At 43.3% G+C, this 22356-nt stretch overlaps 1 protein-coding gene and 2 pseudogenes across 2 annotated transcripts; all 3 read left to right on the forward strand.

The window, feature by feature from the left end:
- The first annotated feature begins 10613 nt into the window (after positions 1-10613).
- On the forward strand, positions 10614-13209 carry LOC123453057 (annotated as a pseudogene).
- A 60-nt stretch (positions 13210-13269) lies between these two features.
- LOC123453054 (uncharacterized protein At2g02148) lies at positions 13270-19015 on the forward strand. Of its 2 annotated transcripts, none has more exons than XM_045129818.1 (8): positions 13270-13671; positions 16022-16145; positions 16223-16561; positions 16654-16816; positions 17822-17942; positions 18030-18092; positions 18207-18464; positions 18762-19015. In XM_045129818.1, exons 1-8 carry the CDS (start codon positions 13525-13527, stop codon positions 18861-18863), a joined length of 1317 nt encoding a protein of 438 aa, XP_044985753.1. In that variant the 5' UTR covers positions 13270-13524; the 3' UTR covers positions 18864-19015. The 2 variants fall into 2 exon arrangements, with proteins under 2 accessions (XP_044985753.1, XP_044985754.1); XM_045129819.1 differs by lacking the exon at positions 13270-13671 and adding an exon at positions 15220-15320.
- A 197-nt stretch (positions 19016-19212) lies between these two features.
- LOC123397321 lies at positions 19213-20147 on the forward strand (annotated as a pseudogene).
- Positions 20148-22356: the final 2209 nt, after the last annotated feature.

The following is a 22356-nucleotide window of genomic DNA, read 5'->3' on the forward strand; positions in this document are numbered from 1 at the left end:
ACAACTCGTCAAGGGTGACAGGAACGATGCGTGCATCGAGGACGGACACAAGGGGCTGATACTCCATGTCGAGGGCGTTGACGATGTAGGAGATCAGCTCGTCATCCGGCAGTGGCTTTCCTGCCGCGGCAAGCTCATCGGCGAAGCCTCTCATGTGGGCGAAGAAAGAGGACACAGATTGTGTCCTCTTCTATGCATTGGTGAGGGCTGCCCGGATGTTGTTGACACGGGACAGCGAGGTTGACGAGAACATGCTTGCCAACACTGCCCAGAGCTCATGTGCATCGCTGATGGAGGTAACTGATGACGAGTTGATGGTATACTTCTCGCCCCTCGTTGGTTACCCCAAGTGGAAGGGGGAGATGTAGTTAGCAGCAGATTTTCCTTACACGAGGACTGTAAGGTTTATCGAACCAAGATGACTCCGAGGATCAACAAGTAGGTGTCCGCTGCTCTGGCGCTAGCAGAAGACGTGGACCTGCACACATAACAAATAACTTTGCTCCCAACGAGTTCAGAGAGGTTGTTAATCTCTCCCGCCTTGTAGTTTACAAAGGATCAAAACACAAGCGGGAATAGTGATAGTGATTGCAACAGAAAAGTAAATAAAAGCAGTAAATGGTGGAGGTGTAAACAATGGTGGTAATATGGACCAGAGTCCCATGATGTTCACTAGTGATGTCTCTCTCCCAAAAGACGATCAACAACTATGCTAGATAAACAAATTACAGCTGGGCAATTGAGAATTATAAACGCACCGCAATGCTAATCATGCTACTAGAAAGTTAGAGGCTCAAAAGTAATGGGCGGTACACCAAGACAAATAGACCGTTTATCCATCAGCATCTACTCTCTAATCATCCACCTTGAGATATCTATCCAGAACATCTCGCTGGTATTAAGTTGCAAGCCCCATCCAAAGTGTAATCTCAAAGCAACGGACAACTACATTAACGAACTTTGCGTAAGGTAAACAATCCTTGCAACCGTGGTCACAAGCACCGTTGTTTTCTCCCTGGTGGCAACAACACATCCCCTAGTCTCATGTTTCTGTCACTCAAGCTAGACATCAGGGGGCATGAACCCATAATCATGCATAACGCTCCCTCTTGGAGTTACAATCTACTACTCGGCCAAAGAAATAAAAAGCAACGGAGAACATGCATGAATTACTCAAGAACATAATGTAAAAGGAGAACCAAATATGTAACTCATCACAATCTAAACATAATCTCATAATCCATCGGATCCGAGAAAACTCGGCATAGCAACAGCAGGTAAATTACATAGATGCCTTAATCATGTAGGGCAGCTCATAAGGGCTAAGCATTGAAGCACAAGATTGGAGATAAGACATCACATAGCTACTAGTCATGGACTCATGGTCCAAGGAGGACTACTCACGACATGTTTGGGAAGTGTCCGTGTAGGGCAGCTCACAAGGGCTAAGCATTGAAGCACAAGATTGGAGATAAGACATCACATAGCTACTGGTCATGGACTCATGGTCCAAGGAGGACTACTCACGGCACGTCCGGGAAGCGTCCATGGTGGTGGAGAAGCTCCCGAAGGTCAATCCTCCCTCCAGCAGGGTGCCGGGAAGAACTCTTCTGGCTCTCCCGATCTCGGAAGCGCTGCGGTGGCGGAACGGTGGGGAAATTTGCGATTCTGGATCTTTCCTCAGGGTTTCGCGTTCGAGGGGTAAATATAGGCCAAAGGAGGGCGCCAGGGGGTGGACCCTCCACCCAGGCGGCCTGGTGGCGCGGTCAGGAGGGGGGCGCGCAGGGTGGCTGCCTGGGCAGGGTCTGGCTCCCCTCTGGCCCACCTTCGGTGCTCGTGAAGCTTCCGTCACACTGATTTATATATATATTTCTCGGGATTTTTGGGGCTCTGAAAATTAGGGTAAAGCCCCTGCAATTAAAAGATATCAGCAGACCGAATGTGGCACTGGGTGCACTGAGTTAGTAGGTTAGTCCAAATATCTGTAAAAAGGTATAAAAGTGTAGCAAAACATATGACAATGTCACCCAAAAGAGCATGGAACAAACAGAAATTATAGATACGTTTGGGACGTATCAACATCCCCAAGCTTAATTCCTGCTCGTCCTCGAGTAGGTAAATGATAACACAAATAATTTTTGTGGTGACATGCTAACACACATATAAGAACTTCAAAGTAAAGCAAGTAAGATGTGCAATTTAAGTCAAGAAAATAACAAGCAAGAGTCTATATTTAGTATTGAAAAATAGCAAAGTAAGAACATAAAGGTGCAAGAGCTCTCGCTGTCCGTGACTCAAATGTCTCCAAATGGTGTTTGCATGCAAGAAGTGGGAGATGGGTCCAGAGCATAAAAAATATATTACATAGTTTAATTGAGAACTCAATCTACTAAAACTTCACACTTGGTCTCCTTCGGAATCTTATTTTGACTCATCCCCAAACCACTAGTCAGGCACAAGTCAAAATGATCCTCTCCCTTTCGACTTTGAGCACTCATGCAATGGATGAGCGCAAGCAAAATATGTTGGAACTTAGTATGGCAAAGACAATAATGATGAGGAAGGAAGGCAAAAAAGGTGTGAAAGGCTCACATCAATGAGGACAACCATAGGCGAGAGAAAGCCAAATGATAGATATGATGTGAGGAGTAGGGATTGCCATGCAACGGGTGCACATATGAGCTAAGGTAAGCTCTCCAATGGAACTAGTGGGGGTGCATCCAACTTGCTTGCTCATGAAGACCTAGAGCTCATTTGAGGAGGCTCGTCATTGGAATATACAAGCCAAGTTCTATAGTGTAAGGGTCCCCACATAGTTATGCATGAATCATAATCTCTACGGAGTACAAATATAACAATGGAGTACGAGTGTGGATGTGTCAAAAGGAATAGTAGTGTTACCCCCTTCTCTCTTCTTTTTTTATTTTTTTTATTTTTTTGTGGCCTCTTTGGATATTTCTATTTATCTCTCATTTGTCCTCTTTGGGATCTTTTCATGTGTCCTCTTTTGGGATCTTTTAATTTGTCCTCTTTGGGATCTTTTCCTCACTTAAGGGCAACACTCTATGTTTTACAAGAATAAAAAGAAGATCTTCACACTTTATAAGAAGTACTCAACATAAGGACAAATGAAAACTATCATGATGTATGCAAATGTATGCCTCTGCTAGTGTAGGAGGATATGCAATGAAACTAGCGCGTCATGTAGCAATAGTAAGGGCAAGGCCCAACTAGCATGCGGCTCCTCGATCAAGCAAAAGCATGTATGACATGAAGGTCAAGTCATGAGATGGTGGATGTTGCATGGCAATGTATCTCGAAAAGGCTATGGAAATGCCTTAATAGGTAGGTATGGTGGCTGTTTTGAGGAAGGATATAATGAGGCTTATGATGACAGAGCGTATCATGCCAAGGGTTTTGATGCATCGGCGAAGTTTGCACCAACTCTCAAGATGAGAAAGGGCAATGCACGGTACCGAAGAGGCTAGCAAAATATGGATGGTGGAAGTGCCAACAACCGAATACTCGCAATAGTCCGAAGAACTCATGCACTTATTATCGATAACTCTCTACCTAGTAAGGAGATTCACAAAGAGACAAGCACCTCGAGGAGGAGTGTTTGGGGGTCTGGTTATCCTTACGCATCCTTGACCCATGATAACGCGAGGGTACTCTATATATTCCAACCCCTTCAGAGGTTAGAGATCCGTCTAGTAGCTAGAGTTCTCAACTAATTTTTGTAGTTTTTGAAAATACACACGGATTTTCGAAAATACGACACCTATCACTAGCCATGCTCAAGCTCTTGACACCAATAATACAAACATTACTCAAATCAATACCTCAAAACTATTGCAGGTTACTACTATACTTAAATAGCAACCTCAATTACCTACTCATGCAAGACACACAACTCAGTGCAACAAGCCAACTCTCTAAACAAGATAAGCATGATAACTCAAGAGAGTTCCAAAAGCAACCTAAATAAAAACTATTAAAAAGATAAAGCATGAAAACTAAGAGCTAAGCATGACAGTAGCTATGAAAAGATAAAGAACACAAAAAAAGAGAAGCATGAAAACCTATGTTGTGTTCTAGAGTGGAGTGGAGCGTGTTTCTCTTCCAAACAAACAAGGCTAGGTTCCAACTTGTTATTAACAGCAAGAAAAACTAAAACAAACTAAAAAGTAAAGAGCAGGATGCTCCAAGTATAGCACATAACATATGAAGTGATAAAAATATAGCATCGAGAAGGACAAATTGATGATTGATGTTGGAGAAGGGGATGCACAGGTGATACGTCTCCAACGTATCTATAATTTTTTATCATTCCATGCTATTATATTATCAACTTTGGATGTTTTATATGCATGAATATGCTATTTTATATTATTTTTGGGACTAACCTATTGACCTAGAGCCCAGTGCCAGTTCCTGTTTTTTCCTTGTTTTTGACCTTTTTCAGATAGGAATATCAAACGGAGTCCAAACCGAATAAAACTTTCACCATGATTTTTTATGGAAAATATCAAAAATACCAGAAGAAAAATATACCAGAGGGGAGTCCCGAGGAAGCCACGAGCCAGGGAGGCGCGCCCACCCCCCTGGGCATGCCTGGGGGGCTCGTGACTCCCTCGTGGGTCCCCATGACTTCTTCTCGACGCCATCCGCTCCTATAAATACAGAAACCTCTAGAAATAAACCTAGATCGGGAGGTCCGCCGCTGCAAGCCTCTGTAGCCACCAAAAACCAATTGGGAGCCCGTTCTTGCACCCTGCCGGAGGGGGAATCCATCTCCGGTGGCCATCTTCATCATCCCGGCGATCTCCATGACGAGGAGGGAGTAGTTCTCCCTCGGGGCTGAGGGTATGTACCAATAGCTATGTGTTTGATCTTTCTCTCTCGTGTTCTTGAGATGTCATGATCTCGATGTACCGCAGGCTTTGCTACTATAGTTGGATCCTATGATGTTCTTCCCCCTCTCCCTTCTTGTAATGAATTGAGTTTTCCCTTTGAAGTTATCTTATTGGATTGAGTCTTTAAGAACACTTGATGTATGTCTTGCACGTGTCTATCTATGGTGACAATGGGATATTCATGTGAGTACTTGATGTATGTTTTGGTGATCAACTTGCGGGTTTCGTGACCTCTGGAACCTATGCATATGGGTTGGCACACGTTTTGACTCTCCGGTAGAAACTTCGGGGCACTCTTTGAAGTTCTATGTGTTGGTTGAATAGATGATTCTGAGATTGTGTGATGCATATCGTATAATCATGGCCACGGATACTTGAGGTGACAATGGAGTATCTAGGTGAAATTAGGGTCTTGGTTGATATGTGTCTTAAGGTGTTATTTTACTTCGTCTTATTTTACTACGGACACTTGAATAGATCGATCAGAAAGAATAACTTTGTGGTGGTTTCGTACCCGACAATAATCTCTTCGTTTGTTCTCCGCTATTAGTGACTTTGGAGTGACTCTTTGTTGCATGTTGAGGGCTAGTTATATGATCCAATTATGTTATCATTGTTGAGAGAACTTCACTAGTGAAAGTATGAACCCTAGGCCTTGTTTCCACGCATTGCAATACCGTTCGTGCTCACTTTTATTATTAACTACCTTGCTGTTTTTATAATTTCAGATTACAAAAACCTATATCTACTATCCATATTGCACTTGTATCACCATCTCTTCGCCGAACTAGTGCACCTATACAATTTACCATTGTATGGGTGTGTTGGGGACACAAGAGACTCTTTGTTATTTGGTTGCAGGGTTGCTTGAGAGAGACCATCTTCATCCTATGCCTCCCACAGATTGATAAACCTTAGGTCATCCACTTGAGGGAAAATTGCTACTGTCCTACAAACCTCTGCACTTGGAGGCCCAACAACGTCTACAAGGAGAAGGTTGCGTAGTAGACATCAACGGGGCATCCCCAAGCTTAGACGCTTGAGTCTCCTTGAATATTTCTTGGGGGTGCATAGGGGCATCCCCAAGCTTGAGCGTTTGACACTACTGGATCTTCTTTCATCATCTTCTATCGCATACTTGAAAACTCCCTTCATACGAAACTCATCATAAGCTGATTAGAGTGGTTAGTGCCACAATAAAATAATTTAGTCTCTACTGGAAATAAAGATTTTAAGTAAGAGCTACTGTTTCTCAAGATTGCCAAAAGGTTTTTACAAACAAAAAGCAAGCTTAAGATTTGCAAAACAATGAAAACGCAAAAGAGGGCAGAATCTGCGAAAAACAGACCAGCAGATAGTAAATAATTTTTTCGGAGCACTTCTGCAATTCAAATCAAAAAAGTCAGAACAGACGCCAGAAAGACAATTATATAGAGCATACTTTCAAAAACATTCAGATCAAAAAGACGATCGGGTGATTTTTGACGAATTTTTCTGTCAAGCAGACAGAATTTGTTTCTGGACAACATGTCACAAGTTTTGAACTTTCTTGCAATCGGAGGCTAAAACTTGGCACAAAGCTTGAAAATAAAGATACAATGATGTTGCTATAGTAGTAACAAGCATCAAGACCACTAAAACTGAAATTAAAAACAAATTGGATTGCCTCCCAACAAGCGCTTTCTTTTATGCCTTTGAGCTAGGCATGATGCAAAAAGAAGGATCAAAATTCACCAAAGTCATTGGAATCATCAAAACCTTCAAACGGATCCTCAACAAGTTCATCCTTATTTTCCTAGGGAATGGGTACGTACCTTTCGCTTTCCCACGTAAGTGTATATGTCCTTTACCTATATCAATGAAGCATTTCATGGCTCAGAGGAAGTCCCTTCCAAGCACTATGTTTCCTTGGTTTGGCTTCATGATGAAGAAATCAACCATTGCATTCCTTTTAGAGAATGTAACCTGGACATCTTTTACCTTTTCCTGGATCTCAAAAATATTCCCATTAGCATGTTCATGATAAGGTAAAAAATTGTCCATGTTTAAAAGGCTTAGAGAATCATAAAAAACTTTTGGCATTGTAGAAACTATGGATCCAATATCACAATAAGCAAGGAAGTCTTGGTTAGAGGTGCTAATTCTAACAAAAGGCTCCCAGTCATCATCTATTTTCAAAATATTTTTCTTATCAACCATGGGTTTCTCTCTTTATCTTAAGTCTAGAGCATCTATTCTTCTTTCAATGGTAGCAAGTCTATCTATAATAGTGTCAAATCGTTGGTTACCCCAACTAGAAGGTGAAGATGTAGTCAGGGGACTGTAATGTTTATCGAACCAGGAGGACTTCGAGGATCAACAAGTAGGTGTCCGCTGCTCTGGCGCTAACAGAAGATGTGGACCTGCACACACAACAAATAACTTTGCTCCCAAGGAGTTCAGAGAGGTTGTCAATCTCTCCTGCCTTATAGTTTGCAAAGGATCAAAACACAAGCGGGAATAGCCATAGTGATTGCAACGGAAAAGTAAATAAAAGCAGTAAATGGTGGAGGTGTAAACAATGGTGGTAATATGGACCAGAGTCCCATGATGTTCACTAGTGATGTCTCTCTCCCAAAAGACGATAAACAACTATGCTGGGTAAACAAATTACAGTTGGGCAATTGACAGAATTATAAACGCACCGCAATGCTAATCATGCTACTAGAAAGTTAGAGGCTCAAGAGTAATGGACAGTACGCCAAGACAAGTAGACCGTTTATCCATAAACATCTACTCTCTAATCATCCACCTTGAGATATCTATACAGAACATCTCACTGGTATTAAGTTGTGAGCCCCACCCAAAGTGTAAACTCAAAGCAACGAACAACTGCATTAACGAACTTTGCGTAAGGTAAACAATCCTTGTAAGTGTGGTCACACGCACCGTTGTTTTCTCCCTGGTGGCAACATCACATCCCCTAGTCTCATGTTTTTGTCACTCAAGCTAGACATTAGGGGGCATGAACCCACAATCATGCATAACGCTCCCTCTTGGAATTACAATCTACTACTCGGCCAAAGCAATAAAAAGCAACGAAGAACATGCATGAATTACTCAAGAACATAACATAAAAGGAGAACCAAATATATAAATCATCAGAATCTGAACATAATCTCATAATCCATCGGATCCCAGCAAACTCAGCATAGCATCAGCAGGTAAATTACATAGATGCCTTGATCATGTAGGGCAACTCACAAGGGCTAAGCATTGAAGCACAAGATTGGAGAGAAGACATCACATAGCTACTGGTCATGGACTCATGGTCCAAGGAGGACTACTCACGCGACATTCGGGAAGCGTCCATGTGGTGGAGAAGCTCCCGGAGGTAAATCCTCACTCCGGCAGGGTGCCGGGAAGAGGTCTTCTGGCGCTCCCGATCTCGGAAACACTGCATCGGTGGAACGGTGGAGAAATTCGCGATTCTGGATTTGTCCTCAGGGTTTCCCGTCCGAGGTGTAAATATAGGCCAAAGGAGGGCACCAGGGGGTGGACCCTCCACCCAGGCGGCCTGGTGGCGCGACCAGGAGGGGGGCGCGTAGGGTGGTCGCCTGGGCAGGGCCTGGCTCCCCTCTAGCCCACCTTCGGTGCTCGTGAAGCTTCCGTCACGCTGATTTTTATATATTTTTCTCGAGATTTTTGGGGCTTTGAAAATTGGGGTAAAGTCCCTGCAATTAAAAGACATCAGCAGACAGAAACTGGCACTGGATGCACTGAGTTAAGAGGTTAGTTCAAATATGTGTAAAAAGGTATAGAAGTGTAGCAAAACATATAACAATGTCACCCATAAGAGCATGGAACAAACAGAAATTATAGATACGTTTGGGACGTATCAGTAACCTGCACAAGTGTCTCTTTGGAGAGATTGTTGAGAAGATAGCCAAGTACCTGCTGATCTTCTCTGATCCAGACTGCATGAAGGGGGTTGGAGATGGTTTCCTCCTTGCCATTCTTGTCCTTGCTAGCGACGACCTTGGCCGGCTCCGGTATGCTTCCATCCACGTAACCGAAGACACTAGCTCCACGAAGCTGCGGCGCGATCTGGGTGCGCCACATGATGTAGTTGCTGCGAGTAAGACGCTCGGTGATTTGGCCGGTGAGGGTGGGAGTGGAGGTGCTGGAGGAGGCCATGGCAGCATGATGCGGCGATGGAGGTTGTAGCGCTAGATGGGAAGAGCTAGGCTCTGATTACCATGTGAGAACGTCATACCCAACCTTGGGCGACGACTGCATGTTAAATAGAGGGTTCACAACACCCTGAGATAGCGTTACAACGTTTGAATTACATCTTGCAGAACAAGAGATAAGAGAGATAGAGATATTCGGTTTGAAGGAGATTACAACCATTTAAACTAGCTCTATCTTATCTATCTATCTTGTGGTTCAAGACATCTTCCATGTGTGCGTGTAGCTTCAGGAATGTTGTTTAACATTGGGATGTTGTTAGATGTTGATTGGCAACACAATTTCAAAAAATTCTTTGAGACTATTAGAGTCAAAATTGATTGCAAGGATCATACTAGAACTCCCGACGAAAGGGCTTTTGGCATCAATGGGAAGCTGTACCGGATCCTGGTGGAAGTTGAACCACTCATAGTGGAAGAGAAGGTGGTCATTCAAAATCCTCCTAAGGCTAACACTCAGGTGTCTATGGACACTGAAAAGAGTGACAACCTGTCTACTGATGGCACTGGTTCTCATAGAAGCTCCAAGACAAGATCTAAAACTAGCTCACACTCTGGATATGCTGGTGGCAACCCTCCAAAAAACACCTACAAAGGCCAATGCCAAGATGACCTGACCCCTGATACTCCAACTTCTCTCCTAAGGGTTTAGACTCATGACTTGCTCTCCAATGTTGGTGAAGAGGTTACCAATGGCTTTGATCTGCTAAGAGAAATGGAAGGATGGGATGATGATGATCTGGATTCTGAGGTCAACTGGGATGTGTCCAAAGAAGGCTGGGATGGAGCACAAAGGAAGAGCACTTAGATGCAAGCTCAGTCACAACAATATGAGAATGATTTCCCTCCCCTTCCACCCCAGAACAAGGGTAGGAAGTGGGGGCCAATGCAGGCACCAAGAGTGAGTGTCACGACTGCGGGTGACAACAAACCTATTCTGCAAAAATACTAGTAAGATTCCAACCTTCTCCATGTTTAACAACCTTGAATTCCTTTTTGTTGCTTCCATAGTTGGAGTATAAGTTGACTTTATAGCTAAGAAGGACCAAGCCAGTAGGGCTTTAGAGGCTATGGTCTATGACAGAACTGTGGGTTCTGATTCAGATTTCATAACTCCTAGAAATATAGATACTAATGTAGACTTGAATACTGAAGGCTTATGGTACTTCATCTGTAAGAACAAAAGGGGCAAGCACCCGAGAACGAAAGATATTTCATGAATGTTCTCTTTTGGAATGTTAGGGGCATCACTCCTCCTCGTACAAAAACTTTGATTAAAGACACTATAAATAAGACTCATGCCTCTATCCTAGGATTCTAGGAAACTAAAAAAGAAGTTTTCTCCGAGTCTTATTTGAAGTCCGAGAGCATTTGAACTTGAGCTCACAATATCACTTTCGGTGATAACGCTTGTTTCTTCTCTCAAAAAGGTGGTGACATCGTTCGTGCAGCTGGCCCTGAAGCCAAGATGGCGGCCTTGCCACTGGCCACCGCGGAGGTCAGCGACGCAAACTCGCACATGATCACCAACGGCGAGCTCCGGGCCCTGCAACCCGTCTTCCGTACCTACGGGGGCGGCGCCTCTTCGCGGGCCCTGTGGTGACAGTCAAGGTGTTGGAAGACAACATACATGTTGGTCCGTGCGCTCCTAGAGGAGAAGGGCGAGGGCAGGGTCCTGGTGGTGCCGGCGACGGGACGGTGCGGGCGATCAACGGTGGTTAGGACGGGGCGGGAAAGCACTAAGTAAACCACACCCACATATGCAAACAAAGAGTTAATTTGAGCTCAGATTACATATAAATCAAATAAACTACCACATATAATTACTCCCAAAGTAAAACCCATGAATCACTATACTTGCAAGAGCTAATTTAGCAATGAGAGATAAAAGGACAAAGTTGCTAACTTTTGTGATCACTTGGATGGATGGGTGGCCTTCAAATCTTGACACATTTTGGGCAAAATGAAGGATAACCTCGAGCTTTGGAGAAGAATAGAGAGGAGAGGAAAGGGGAAGAACAGATAGCTCGAACGCGGGCTGGACGAAGGGTTTATACAGGAAAACCTTTAGCCTCGGTTCATGACACAAACCGGTACTAAATGTGAGCTTCTAGCATCGGTTCGTGCCACGAACCGGGACTAAAGTGCTGATGTGGCCCTAGCCTGACACCACCCCTGTAGTCCCGGTTCGTGTCACAAACCGGTACTAAATGTGAGCTTCTAGCATCGGTTCGTGCCACGAACCGGGACTAAAGTGCTAATGGGTCCCTAGCCTGACACCACCCCTATAGTCCCGGTTCGTGTCACAAACCGGTTCTAGAGGTGCAACACGAACCGGGACTAATGATGTCCGTCCCTTAGCCGTTGGAACCGGCACTAATGGTCACATTAGTGCCGATCCGTTTACAAGCCGGGACTAAAGTATCTCACGTAAAGTAGTTTTTCTACTAGTGTTACCCTTTATTATGAAGGGATATCATCCAATCTCAACCGTCAATGTGTTAGTGGGGTCTATTGAATCGGAAGAATGTGTCTAAAACTGAAAATAGGTCTAGATGCATCCACATCCATTTATGCGACAAGTATTTCGGGACGGAGGGAGTATGAGTCAACAATATGTATTCCCTGTTGCATTATTATAAGGGGGGTGATCTGCGCCGGCGCGCCGGCCCAGATTTTCGGCCGGCCGCGCGCGGGCCGCAGGATCCACAACCCCGCGTCGTCCGCACCGTTGGATCCGCATGCAACATTTTTCTCCCTATGCAGCAAAATTTCGATGTCATGCAGCAATTTTTTCAACGGTTGCAACAAACAGTAAAATTTATAGCAAAAAATATATCTACGTGATCGTAGCAAAAAAGACGAAGCTGATGGTACGTGGTAGCAAAAGTCAAACGCCGGTTGTAACAAAAATTCGTGTATGCAACTTTTTAGTGAACGGTTGCAGCAAAACATGATGCCGGTTGTAGCAAAAAGTAACACGGTTGTAGCAAAAAGTAAAAAACATCGATTGTAACAAAAAAAAATCGACGAACTAGAGTTGCAACCAAACGTATATGCAGCTTTTTTTACCGAGACAAAATATAGTAAAAAACGCTTACAGCAAAAATGACGCAGGTTACAACATATTTATACGAAAAATGTTGCATCCATTGACCGGAGAAGCGCGCGGATGAAAAAAATGTTGCATCCATTGATCGGAGAAGCGCGCGGATGGAAAAAAATGTTGCAAGGGCCCGCGCGCGTCAGGGGCGACCGGCGCGTCGGTTCGGCCGACGCGCGCGTGGAAACGATTCCCTTATTATAAGCTCAAGTGCACGATTTGTATACAAATATATGGAGAACCTGTTGTTGTTTTCCAGATTGAATGACAAGACTTGTTTCTTCTCTCAAAAAGGTGGTGACAAGGCTTGTTTCTTCTCTCAAAAAGGTGGTGACAGCGCTCGTGCAACTGCCCTGAAGCCAAGATGGCGGCCGCCACTGCCACCGCGGAGGTCTGCAACGCAAACTCGCACATGATCACCAGCGGCGAGCTCCGGGCCCTGCAGCCCGTCTTCCGTACCTACGGGGGGCGGAAGACAACGTACGTGCTGGCCCAGACCAGAACAACGGGTAGGCCGGCATTGTGATCAACGGCTGCGTCCGGGACGGGGACGTGGACGAGATCAACGGGTGCGCCCGATGAAGTGGATTGGAGAGGCCTCAGAAGTGGGACAAGAAAGGGGTGGGCGAGATGCACGTCCCGGTCACCATCCCCGGCGCCAGGCCAGGATGTGCGACGGCGAGTGGCTGTATGCCGATGCTGACGGCATCCTCGTCTCCAGGACCGAGCTCAGCGTGTAGTCTAGTGCAGGGCTCCCCAGTTGCATGCTCGTGTTGTTCCTCTCTGTGTATCAGGGCATTCACTTGTGTGTGTAACTGCAAAATGATGTACTCCTCCGTTCCCATTGTACCGCAGGCGGAGTATGAATGAATACAAAACAGAGGAGAACTTGAGATGCCAGGAGCTCTCAGCTGATCAAATGGAATGAACATTGAGGAATTGGGGATTATAAATTTGTAATGTTGTGTTATGTTCTGCCAGCAGTATTTTAGTGAAGCAGAGCAGACCAATCCTCTGCTACTCTCTACTGACCAAGTGTTTTCTTTCTGAAGTCCACCAACTGAACCCCTTGACTTGCCCCACTCCACCAAACCCCAAGCGAACCCGGCGGCGCCGCCCCACGCTCCGTTCCCAGCTGGAGCGTACCCTAGCAGCAGGCGAGCGTCCGAAAAAGGATGCTCTTTTAGGGGAAACCAGCCACACCCCGTCGCCATGCCGGTGCGGCCGCCGGGCGGCAGGCTCTAAACCCGGCTAGCTAGGGTTTCGGCCGCCGGCGATGCGGGCCGCCAGTGTGCCGCGCTACTCCTCCGGCGATGGGGCCGAGGCGGTGTTCCTCGGCGACGGCGGCGTCAACGTCGACCCCGAGGCCATCACCGAGGAGGACAGCCTCGTCGGCGGCGGCGACTCCAACTCCAACTCCGTGGTAACCTCACGCCCCCCTCCCTCCATCCCTCTCTTTCCTAAACTGCTCACACCGGACCAGTGGTGGAGCCAGGAAGAATGTATGACCGGGGCCGACTTAGCATGGCAACACTTCTGTACACAAATATTAAAAGAAAAAAACTGAAATATAGAGGAACTAACTTGTTTCAACTAAATGACACTAGACGAGGTGATTCATCCAACTCATCTATAACTGCATCTGCTGATATTCCAACTGCAATCTCCCTTTCAATATAAATTACCAAGCAATCCCTTAGAAATTCATCTTCCATTTTATTCCGAAGCCTTGTCTTCACAAGTTTCATTGCAGTAAATGCACGTGAGGTATACTTTGCATTCCCAGGAGCATTACCCAATACAACTGCACCAATTTCCTCATCATAAGAAGCTACCAATTTAACCATTTCAAGAAAATTGCCTTGGTTTCTCGAATCAAGACTTTCATCATGTCCTCGGAAGGGGCAAGCTTGGAATGCTAACCACCGTAGTGCATCAATTGTTACTCCAAGTCGCAACCTATTCTTCTTGATATCCTCTTCGGTTTGCTTCACCACTAACTGCTCTATTTGACATGGCTTATTCTTGAAATTATCATGGCATTTCACAGCATAACTATGAGCAGATTTACTATCCTTTCCCATGTGAGTTAAGAAAGCACGTTTCTGTCCATTATTAACTCTCTTCCATTTTCTGAAACCTTGCACTGTAAACACATCGGACCCTTTCTTCCAAAGTGGCTTCTTACAAAATAAAAAGCATGGAAAACAATAAACTGCATCTTTCTCTGGCGAATATTCTAACCAAGGGAAGTCCTTAAACCAATGATACTGAAACCTACTTGGATAGACTGCTGCATCATCAGGAGGATACTCGTCCATTTTAAAATGATACGCCACATGCTTCATGTATGCTGTACGCGCTTGTTCTTGATTATTAGGAGGATAATCCCGAATTTGGCACCGGATACCAGGTTCCCTTTCTACTACCAAAACAGCAGCAGAATCATCATTGCCTCTCCCACTCTCAGTCTGAACCTGAGGTGGTGGTGTCGACATCGGAACTCGAATTTCTTCTACTGAGTCTTCTTGTTCATCCACCAAGTTATTCTGTTCTGAGGCTTCAACTCTTCCTTTCTTCTGAAAAAAAGAATGCATTGTTTGCACATGCTTTCTTTTATTTTTGGCCATGATTAATTAATTATCCTAGCAAAGTTGAACACATTCGACTATTAGAATTTATCCTGTTTGGAGAATTAATAAGCCAAAACAAATAAAATGCCAGATCTGAAACTTAGATGTGAGGATTGAGAAAGAGGAAGGATATGGGGTCATGGATCTGTTGGGGGAAACCAAGTCGTGTCCGGAGCAGAGCAGACTGTTTCATCAACCTCTAATCCGTGGTGGAATACCAGGATGTCAAATTTAATGCGTATGGCAAGTAAAATTCCTCTCTGTTCTGTTTATTTCTTTCGCAAGGTAACACTGTTGGGCATTTACTTCGAATGGCCAAACGCGGGATGCATTTTCCTTTCAGTGCTCCGGAACAGCATGTATCATCATGTGTCAAGGCAGGCTACAACAACAGCAACGTTCGCATGGTATTGATTTCAGAGCTGAACATGTAGTAATGGTAAGCTTGTCTTGCTTGCCACGTACACTGCTTCCGGCACTTGATTTACGGCTCCTTTTTGTGGGGAAAGCAAGTCTGATCCGGAGCAGAGACTAGACTGGTTCCACCTCTAATAAGTGTAGTTCCATTCCATGTCAGTCGGTAATCGGCCCGGTGGTTTGATTAGGGAGGAAGAGAATGCCTTTATAATTTACTATGCTTTTTTGCAGCTTTAACGGTTGGTGTGTTTGTGTCGGTGTTTTGATTGGAGCAGCTGCTGTTGGCTGTGGTGTTACAACCTCTCTATAACTGACTAAGTGACCACTCCTCCTGTTATGATTTGCCATGTTTATTAGATATTTCAATAAGACCAGGATGCAATGTTAAATGCATAACACTTACAAGATTTCCGTGCCACAAATTTTATGGAATGGGCGAGGCAGGGAAGTGTTTGTGCAATAAGAATACTTTTTTTTTCAAGGTACACCATTAGGCATTTACTTTGACTAGCAAAAAATGGGGAGGTAGGAATGTGCGGTTTTGCGCAATAAAAATGTTCCGTGTATTTTTTTTTTCAGATAGACTATTTGGCATTTACTTGGATTGGTCAAAATTGGGATGCATTTCCTTTTAGTGGTCCAGAATAGCATGTATCATCTATAAAGACATTCTACCACAACAATGTCACCACTTTGAGTGTTAACCGTCACTTTATCTGCTAGGATTGCTTGCATGGATCATACAGCAGCTCTTTAAGCCTCCACGGTGTCAGAGTTGATGACGAACACTCGGCTCTTGAGAACAGCAGCAGGCCTCCTAGTCATATTAATATCCTAACACCAAAAGGTACAACTCTTCAGAATTCATCCAGTTCTGTCTGCTGTTAGTGCTTTCTCTGTGCCTGATTCCCCTCTTCATTACAGATGTTGTACCTATCGAAATGGCACGGTCTAGGTTCCTGGACATCATCATTGACCATTTTATCGGTCAAAATGCTATTGAGGTGGCAGAGCCCTCTCTGTATGACTCTATCCTGGCCAGCAATAGAATAAACAAAAGAAAGCAACAAGAGGTACGATACGAAGGCGACCCGAGGTTTGCTTTGCCCTTGATGTACATAGCGAACTTGTATGAGTCCTTGGTGAGCGACGTCGATGCACGTCTTGCTTCCTGGATTGGATCCCGTGAGAAAACGATGGGGGTAGCTCTTGAAGCTGCCGGCGGCTTGTACAGGAAACTGACTCAAAAGTTTCCCAAGAAAGGTATGATGATTAGAACAGCAATTTGTATTTGGTCGCGCCCACTCTGGTTATCTGTTCTTCTCATCCGAGTCTCCTTTGATGTTATACTACAGGAAATTGTAGCTTCAGGAGGAGGGAGCTGGCTACTTCTAATGCAACAAAGACAAAGTTTCCTGAACTTGTAGTACAGGAAGAAAAGCGGATCCGTTTTGTTGTAATCAATGGTTTGGTGATCATAGAGAGGCCAAATAATATGAGAATGCAGGATGCGGAATGGTATTTTCTCTGATTCACGCTATATTTCCTTCCTCATGCATGTGTTGGTTGTTCACTTGTTCTATATTGGGGGCATTATAGGAAATTTCTTGTACTTGAACTTTCCTATGAGTTGTCTTTCTGTTATTCGATTGGTGGCCGAATTCTAAAAATCCTTTCCTTTGACAAAACTATGCTTTTAGGAACCCAGTTCTGAGTAACCCTTTCTTGTACGTAGTAAAATATGCACTTGAAATTGATAAGTTGCTTGATAACATTTCTTACTATAAACGATGCTCTCTGGTAAATGGTGTGGATAAAGTTACTGTTTTCATAAGCCAAAACAATGCATATTCTTGAATTGGTGGCCCAATTATAAAAAATCTTTTCCTTTAAATGTGAAACCCTTCCTTGTTTTGAACTTACGGAGTCTGTATTAAATATGCACTTGAAAGAGATACATTGCTTTCTAGAAACCCTTCCTTGTTTTGAACTTACAGAGTCTGTATTAAATATGCACTTGAAAGAGATACATTGCTTTCTAATATTTCTTACTATAAACCATCCTCTCTCGTAAGTGGTCTGGATAAAGTTACCTTTTTCAGAAGCCAAATAATGCATATTCTTGAATGACAGACTCCGTTCCTTTGTTGGCATTTCCTTGGAACAAATCATATGTTTTTTGGCTGGTAGACAATTTTGTGGAAGGCGAACTTTGAGTATTTTATATGCACCAGTATGTTTGCCTCAATATGACTTAATTGTACCAATCTGCAAAGGTGTTTCCTTGCTGAAGGTAAATGTAAGAAATTGACTGTATTCCTGTCCGGTTCCTTTCAATATAGGATGAAATATGAATACAGAACTTCGGAAGTTCACTAATATAATCAAATCTTTGGTTAATTACATTAATTATAATTCCAGGCAAAAGCTTTTTTCTATCCTCACTTGCTACTTTGACTCCCGGTGCCCTGTGATATGCCATGATTTATCTATTTCGAAGTCTTATTTTTTTTAAATGTGAAGGTTCAAAAGATTAACTGGTCGAAATGAGGTGGCCATTTCATCAAGAGATTACAAATTCTATTCAGCCCGGCACAAGTACAGGCGTACACCACAGCCAGTATTTGACATTCCTGGCACATCAGTAAGTGCATACTAGATTCTAAGAATTTAAGAATGTAGCCAGAACAATTGGATTATTTGTTGAATTTGTTCCTCTTGATTTGTCCAGGTTTTGTCAGAGGATGAGACTTCTCCGTTGGTTTGTTCTTCAGAGTTTCGTCCACCATTCGAGGTAATCCAAATTCACAGTGACTTCTTGTGCCCTTATGCTTTGTTAAATGAGATTTTTTTTCCTGGTTCATCGATCTCTTCAGTTGGTCGCCACTAATGGCTTGTTCTCTTCCAGATGCAAAACCAACATGAGTTATCATCGAAGCGACACATTGAACAGATAGAAAGTCAACCTTACTTGCACTTTCTCGATCAAGGAGAGCATGGCGCCATTCAGCAAAACCAACATGCTTCTCAGTTCCCTACCATCCATCCATGCGCATCGTCATCACACCTGTCAGATAACCCACAGCAGCACCAGTCTTATTTATCTCCGCATCTATCTTCCATGCAAGCTGGACACAGTCACCCTGGAGGACGCTTGAATATTCTTGTGAGTGATCTTCATTTGGTATCCGTTAAAGTTACATAGGAAATACATATAGCTTAGTACTTCCGTCGATAATGGTAAAGCACTGCAAGCAATCTTCCATGGTGCACTAATTAATTTCAAGTCATGCCGTCTTTTAGCACCACATTCTTTCAAAAACTGAACAAATAGCCGGGTCAAAAAATAAAAAAAACTGAACAAATAGCATCAATCTACTTCCATCGCATGTCTGCAATACCTTTGTTATTTTTATAACTAACTTCCAAGTGCCTTGATGGCAATATTTTGTTTGTATTTCAGCCAAGCAGGCCTGCGAAGTTTTGTGACGAATGTGGTTCGCCGTATCTAAGGGCGACATCCAAGTTCTGCTCAGAGTGTGGCACCAAGAGGCTAGGGATCTGATGAGTATGCATAATTAAGGAATTTTGCCGCAGTTGAGTGTTGTTTCGGCCATGATGCAGAACCCTGTACGTGCATAGTAGGACGGGTTTTGGTTGTTGTAACTGAAGTTGAGTTCACTCTTCCTTCCTTCAATGGAAATATATATTGATGGACGTGGCTCCCTCATGCATATCAGTATGCATTAATTATTAATTGTTGTGCCCTCCGTCACAAAATGTAAGAAAATGATCTTACATTCTGGGACGGAGGGAGTAGTATATACTTTTTATTCAAGAGCAAACAATCTGCTTGTTTCTTTTTTCCTTCTGTTTCTTTACATTCTGGGACGGAGGGAGTAGTATATTGATGGATAAAGCTCAGCAGCAGTCGAACTAATTTGGCTTCCATGCCTCCAAGTACGAAGACTGAATGCATGATCCTGCAGTCAGTTAATGTCAAGGTCTTCAGTTATAAGGAACTCAGGTTGGCCACGAGGAATTTTGGTCCTGACAGTGTGCTCGGCGAAGGAGGGTTTGGACCTGTCTATAAAGGATGGCTTGATGAGCATAGGTTGTCAGCTTGCAAACCTGGTACAGGAATACCTGTTGCTATGAAAATTAAGACTTAACCAGGAGGGCTCTCTAGGGCACAGAGAGTGGTTGGTGAGCATATATGTCATTCCATTTCTTTCTGCTGTCCTTGTTATCATGTTTTTCTTTGTCTCAAATACATACCCAAGTGTACATCATTTTGTATCACAAGAAAACGTCCAAATGACGTCAAACTTACAGCCAACAAACAAAAGCAGAAAAGAAAGCCAACAAACAAAAGAAGTCAAAGAAACTATTCAACTATCACACTGCTACTATTGTGGATATCATGTTTATTTGAAGTTCATCTTCGAATATCGCCATAGTGACGTGATGTATCTGAATTCCTTATTTGCAACTTTAGAAGCCCCATGGTTCGCACCTGTCCTTTATGTGATGTAGTAGTATCTGCATTCATTTACACACAGCTTCATAAGTGTTGATCAAAACACTTGGATATTTTTATGTGTCCATTTATAGGCCGAAATTAATTACCTAGGTCGGCTTTTCCATCCCAACCTTGTGAAGTTAATCGGGTACTGCTTAGAGAATGAGGATCGACTGCTTGTGTACGAGTGCATGCCACTCAGGAGCTTGAACAATCGTCTTTTCAGGAGTAAGTTAAACTTGGACTTGGTGCTCTACCGCTGTCCTAGGAGCATTTATTCGTTTCACATATGACATCGCTGTAAAACTCTAGTATGTTCCAGTTATAACTTGCTATATACTCCGTATGAATGACTGATGTAGGAGGCTCGCACTTACAACCTCTTTCATGGAACCTAAGGATGAAGGTTTCACTTGGAGCTGCAAAAGGACTAGCCTACCTTCACAGTGCGGAGGCTAACGTTATTTATAGGGATTTTAAGACATCCCATATTCTCCTTGACACAGTAAGTGAAAGTGAATCGTCAATATAGCATAGTTAACCTCTGTGGTCATTTGATCCGTCTACTGAAATGAATGCATAGTTAACCTCTGTGATCATTTGATCCGTCTACTGAAATGAATGCATATTGTACTGCCCAGGATTATACTGCAAAACTCTCTGATTTTGGATTGGCAAAGGATGGTCCTGTTGGCGAGGACAGTCATGTGACCACAAGGGTAATGGGAACATATGGTTATGCAGCTCCAAAATATATATCAACAGGTAACTTTTGACTTGCAATTTTGTGTTTTATAAGCCATGATTCTGCACATTTGCCTGTCTTGGATATAAAACATCTGGCATGTGACTGGAACAATTGAGTGTTAGTGAAATGTTAGTGCATTAATTAATAGCAGCCGGTGTAAGGTACTCCATAAGTTAATTAAAAATGCACAAGTTGTTTCGTCTTCTCTCCATCTGGTGCTGTGCAGATACCTTTTTTGGAACAACATTTACTTTCTTTGAAGTTGCTATGCATTCCGATCTGATACTGTCATGAAATATATGGTTTATGCATACCTTTTCTTTGTCAACTACTCCTTCCGTTCCAAAATTCTTGTCTTCGATTTGTTTAGATATGAATGTATCTAGTCACACTTTAGTATTTAGATACATTCATTTCTAGACAAACCTAAGACAAGTATTTTGGGACGGAGGGAGTATGTTTTTTTGAGGGAACTACGACGTGCAAAGCCAGCCTTATATATCTTTGTCAACTATGTACAATGGTGTGAATACACAAACTACATTACCCTTCAACCACAAGTTGTTCCATGAAATGGCATGTTTTGAAGTATGCTTAATTTAATTTGCTGGCAAATGTTGCAAGCTGCCCTTTGGTAAAAAAGAAGTATACATAATCATTTTGTAAAATTTACCTAGAGCTCATATTCAGCGTGTGGTAGATATTCATTTACCCTGTCAGTAGTTTCAGCTCATCTTACATTTTGAACTCGGCTGAATGCACTTGGCTGGACAAACGTTGCAATGCTGTGTTCTTGGCAAAGAACATATGCCTACCTTTTGTATTACCAAGAGCTCGTATTCAGCATTTGATTAACAAACATTCAGTAACCTTCCCATATTCAGGCCATCTTACTTGGAAGTGCGACGTATATGGCTTCGGGGTAGTGCTTCTAGAGATGCTGTGTGGTCGTCGTGCACTTGACCACAACCGTCCCCAGGCGGAGCGCAGTCTTGTTGAATGGGCCCGGCCGTATCTCACAAGTAAGCGCAGGATCTATCGTGCCGTTGATCCGAGGCTAAGAGGTGAATACTCACTCAACGTGGTGCAAAAAATTGCCAACCTTGCTGTCGCGTGCTTGCACGTCAATGGTAATATGAGGCCAACCATGGATTACGTAGTCTCCATTCTAGAAGGGGTACAAGGCCGGGAGCCATAGCATGCTCAGAGCATCTCTAGTAGAACTCTCAAACCCTTAAAATAAAAACCAGTTTTAAGGGTTGAGAATTGCACATTTTTGACATTTTTAACGGTTGAAAAACAGGGACAAAGACTAGAACCCTCAAACCCAACCCTTATAACGGAATATTCCGTTATAAGTATTCCGTTATAAGGGTTGGGTTTGAGGGTTCTAGTCTTTGCCCCAACCCCAAACCTTAAAACTGTCATTCATATATCACACATTTGGTCACATTTCATCATATGACATATCACAAATTCAATCACATTTGACATAAAACAATAATCATTCTAGTTATTATTACAACACCGAATAAAACAATAATCATTCAAATCATTACAACAATGTTTGAGCAAATAACAACAATTGTTCGAATCAAATAGGACATAGAAAAGTAAAACAAAGATACATCATGGGCCAATGCGCCGCCCATCCAAATGCCAGTGGTGCTCTACTAGATCATCCCGGAGCCGACCATGAGTGGTTCCATCCTCAATCTCACGATGTGCTTCAAGAAAAGCTTGTATGCGAGAAGGGTTTCTTTCCGTTTGCACACGGGTACCAACATT

This window comes from Hordeum vulgare, chromosome 5H (genome assembly GCF_904849725.1).
Source record: "Hordeum vulgare subsp. vulgare chromosome 5H, MorexV3_pseudomolecules_assembly, whole genome shotgun sequence".
NCBI classification, from domain to species: domain Eukaryota; kingdom Viridiplantae; phylum Streptophyta; class Magnoliopsida; order Poales; family Poaceae; genus Hordeum; species Hordeum vulgare.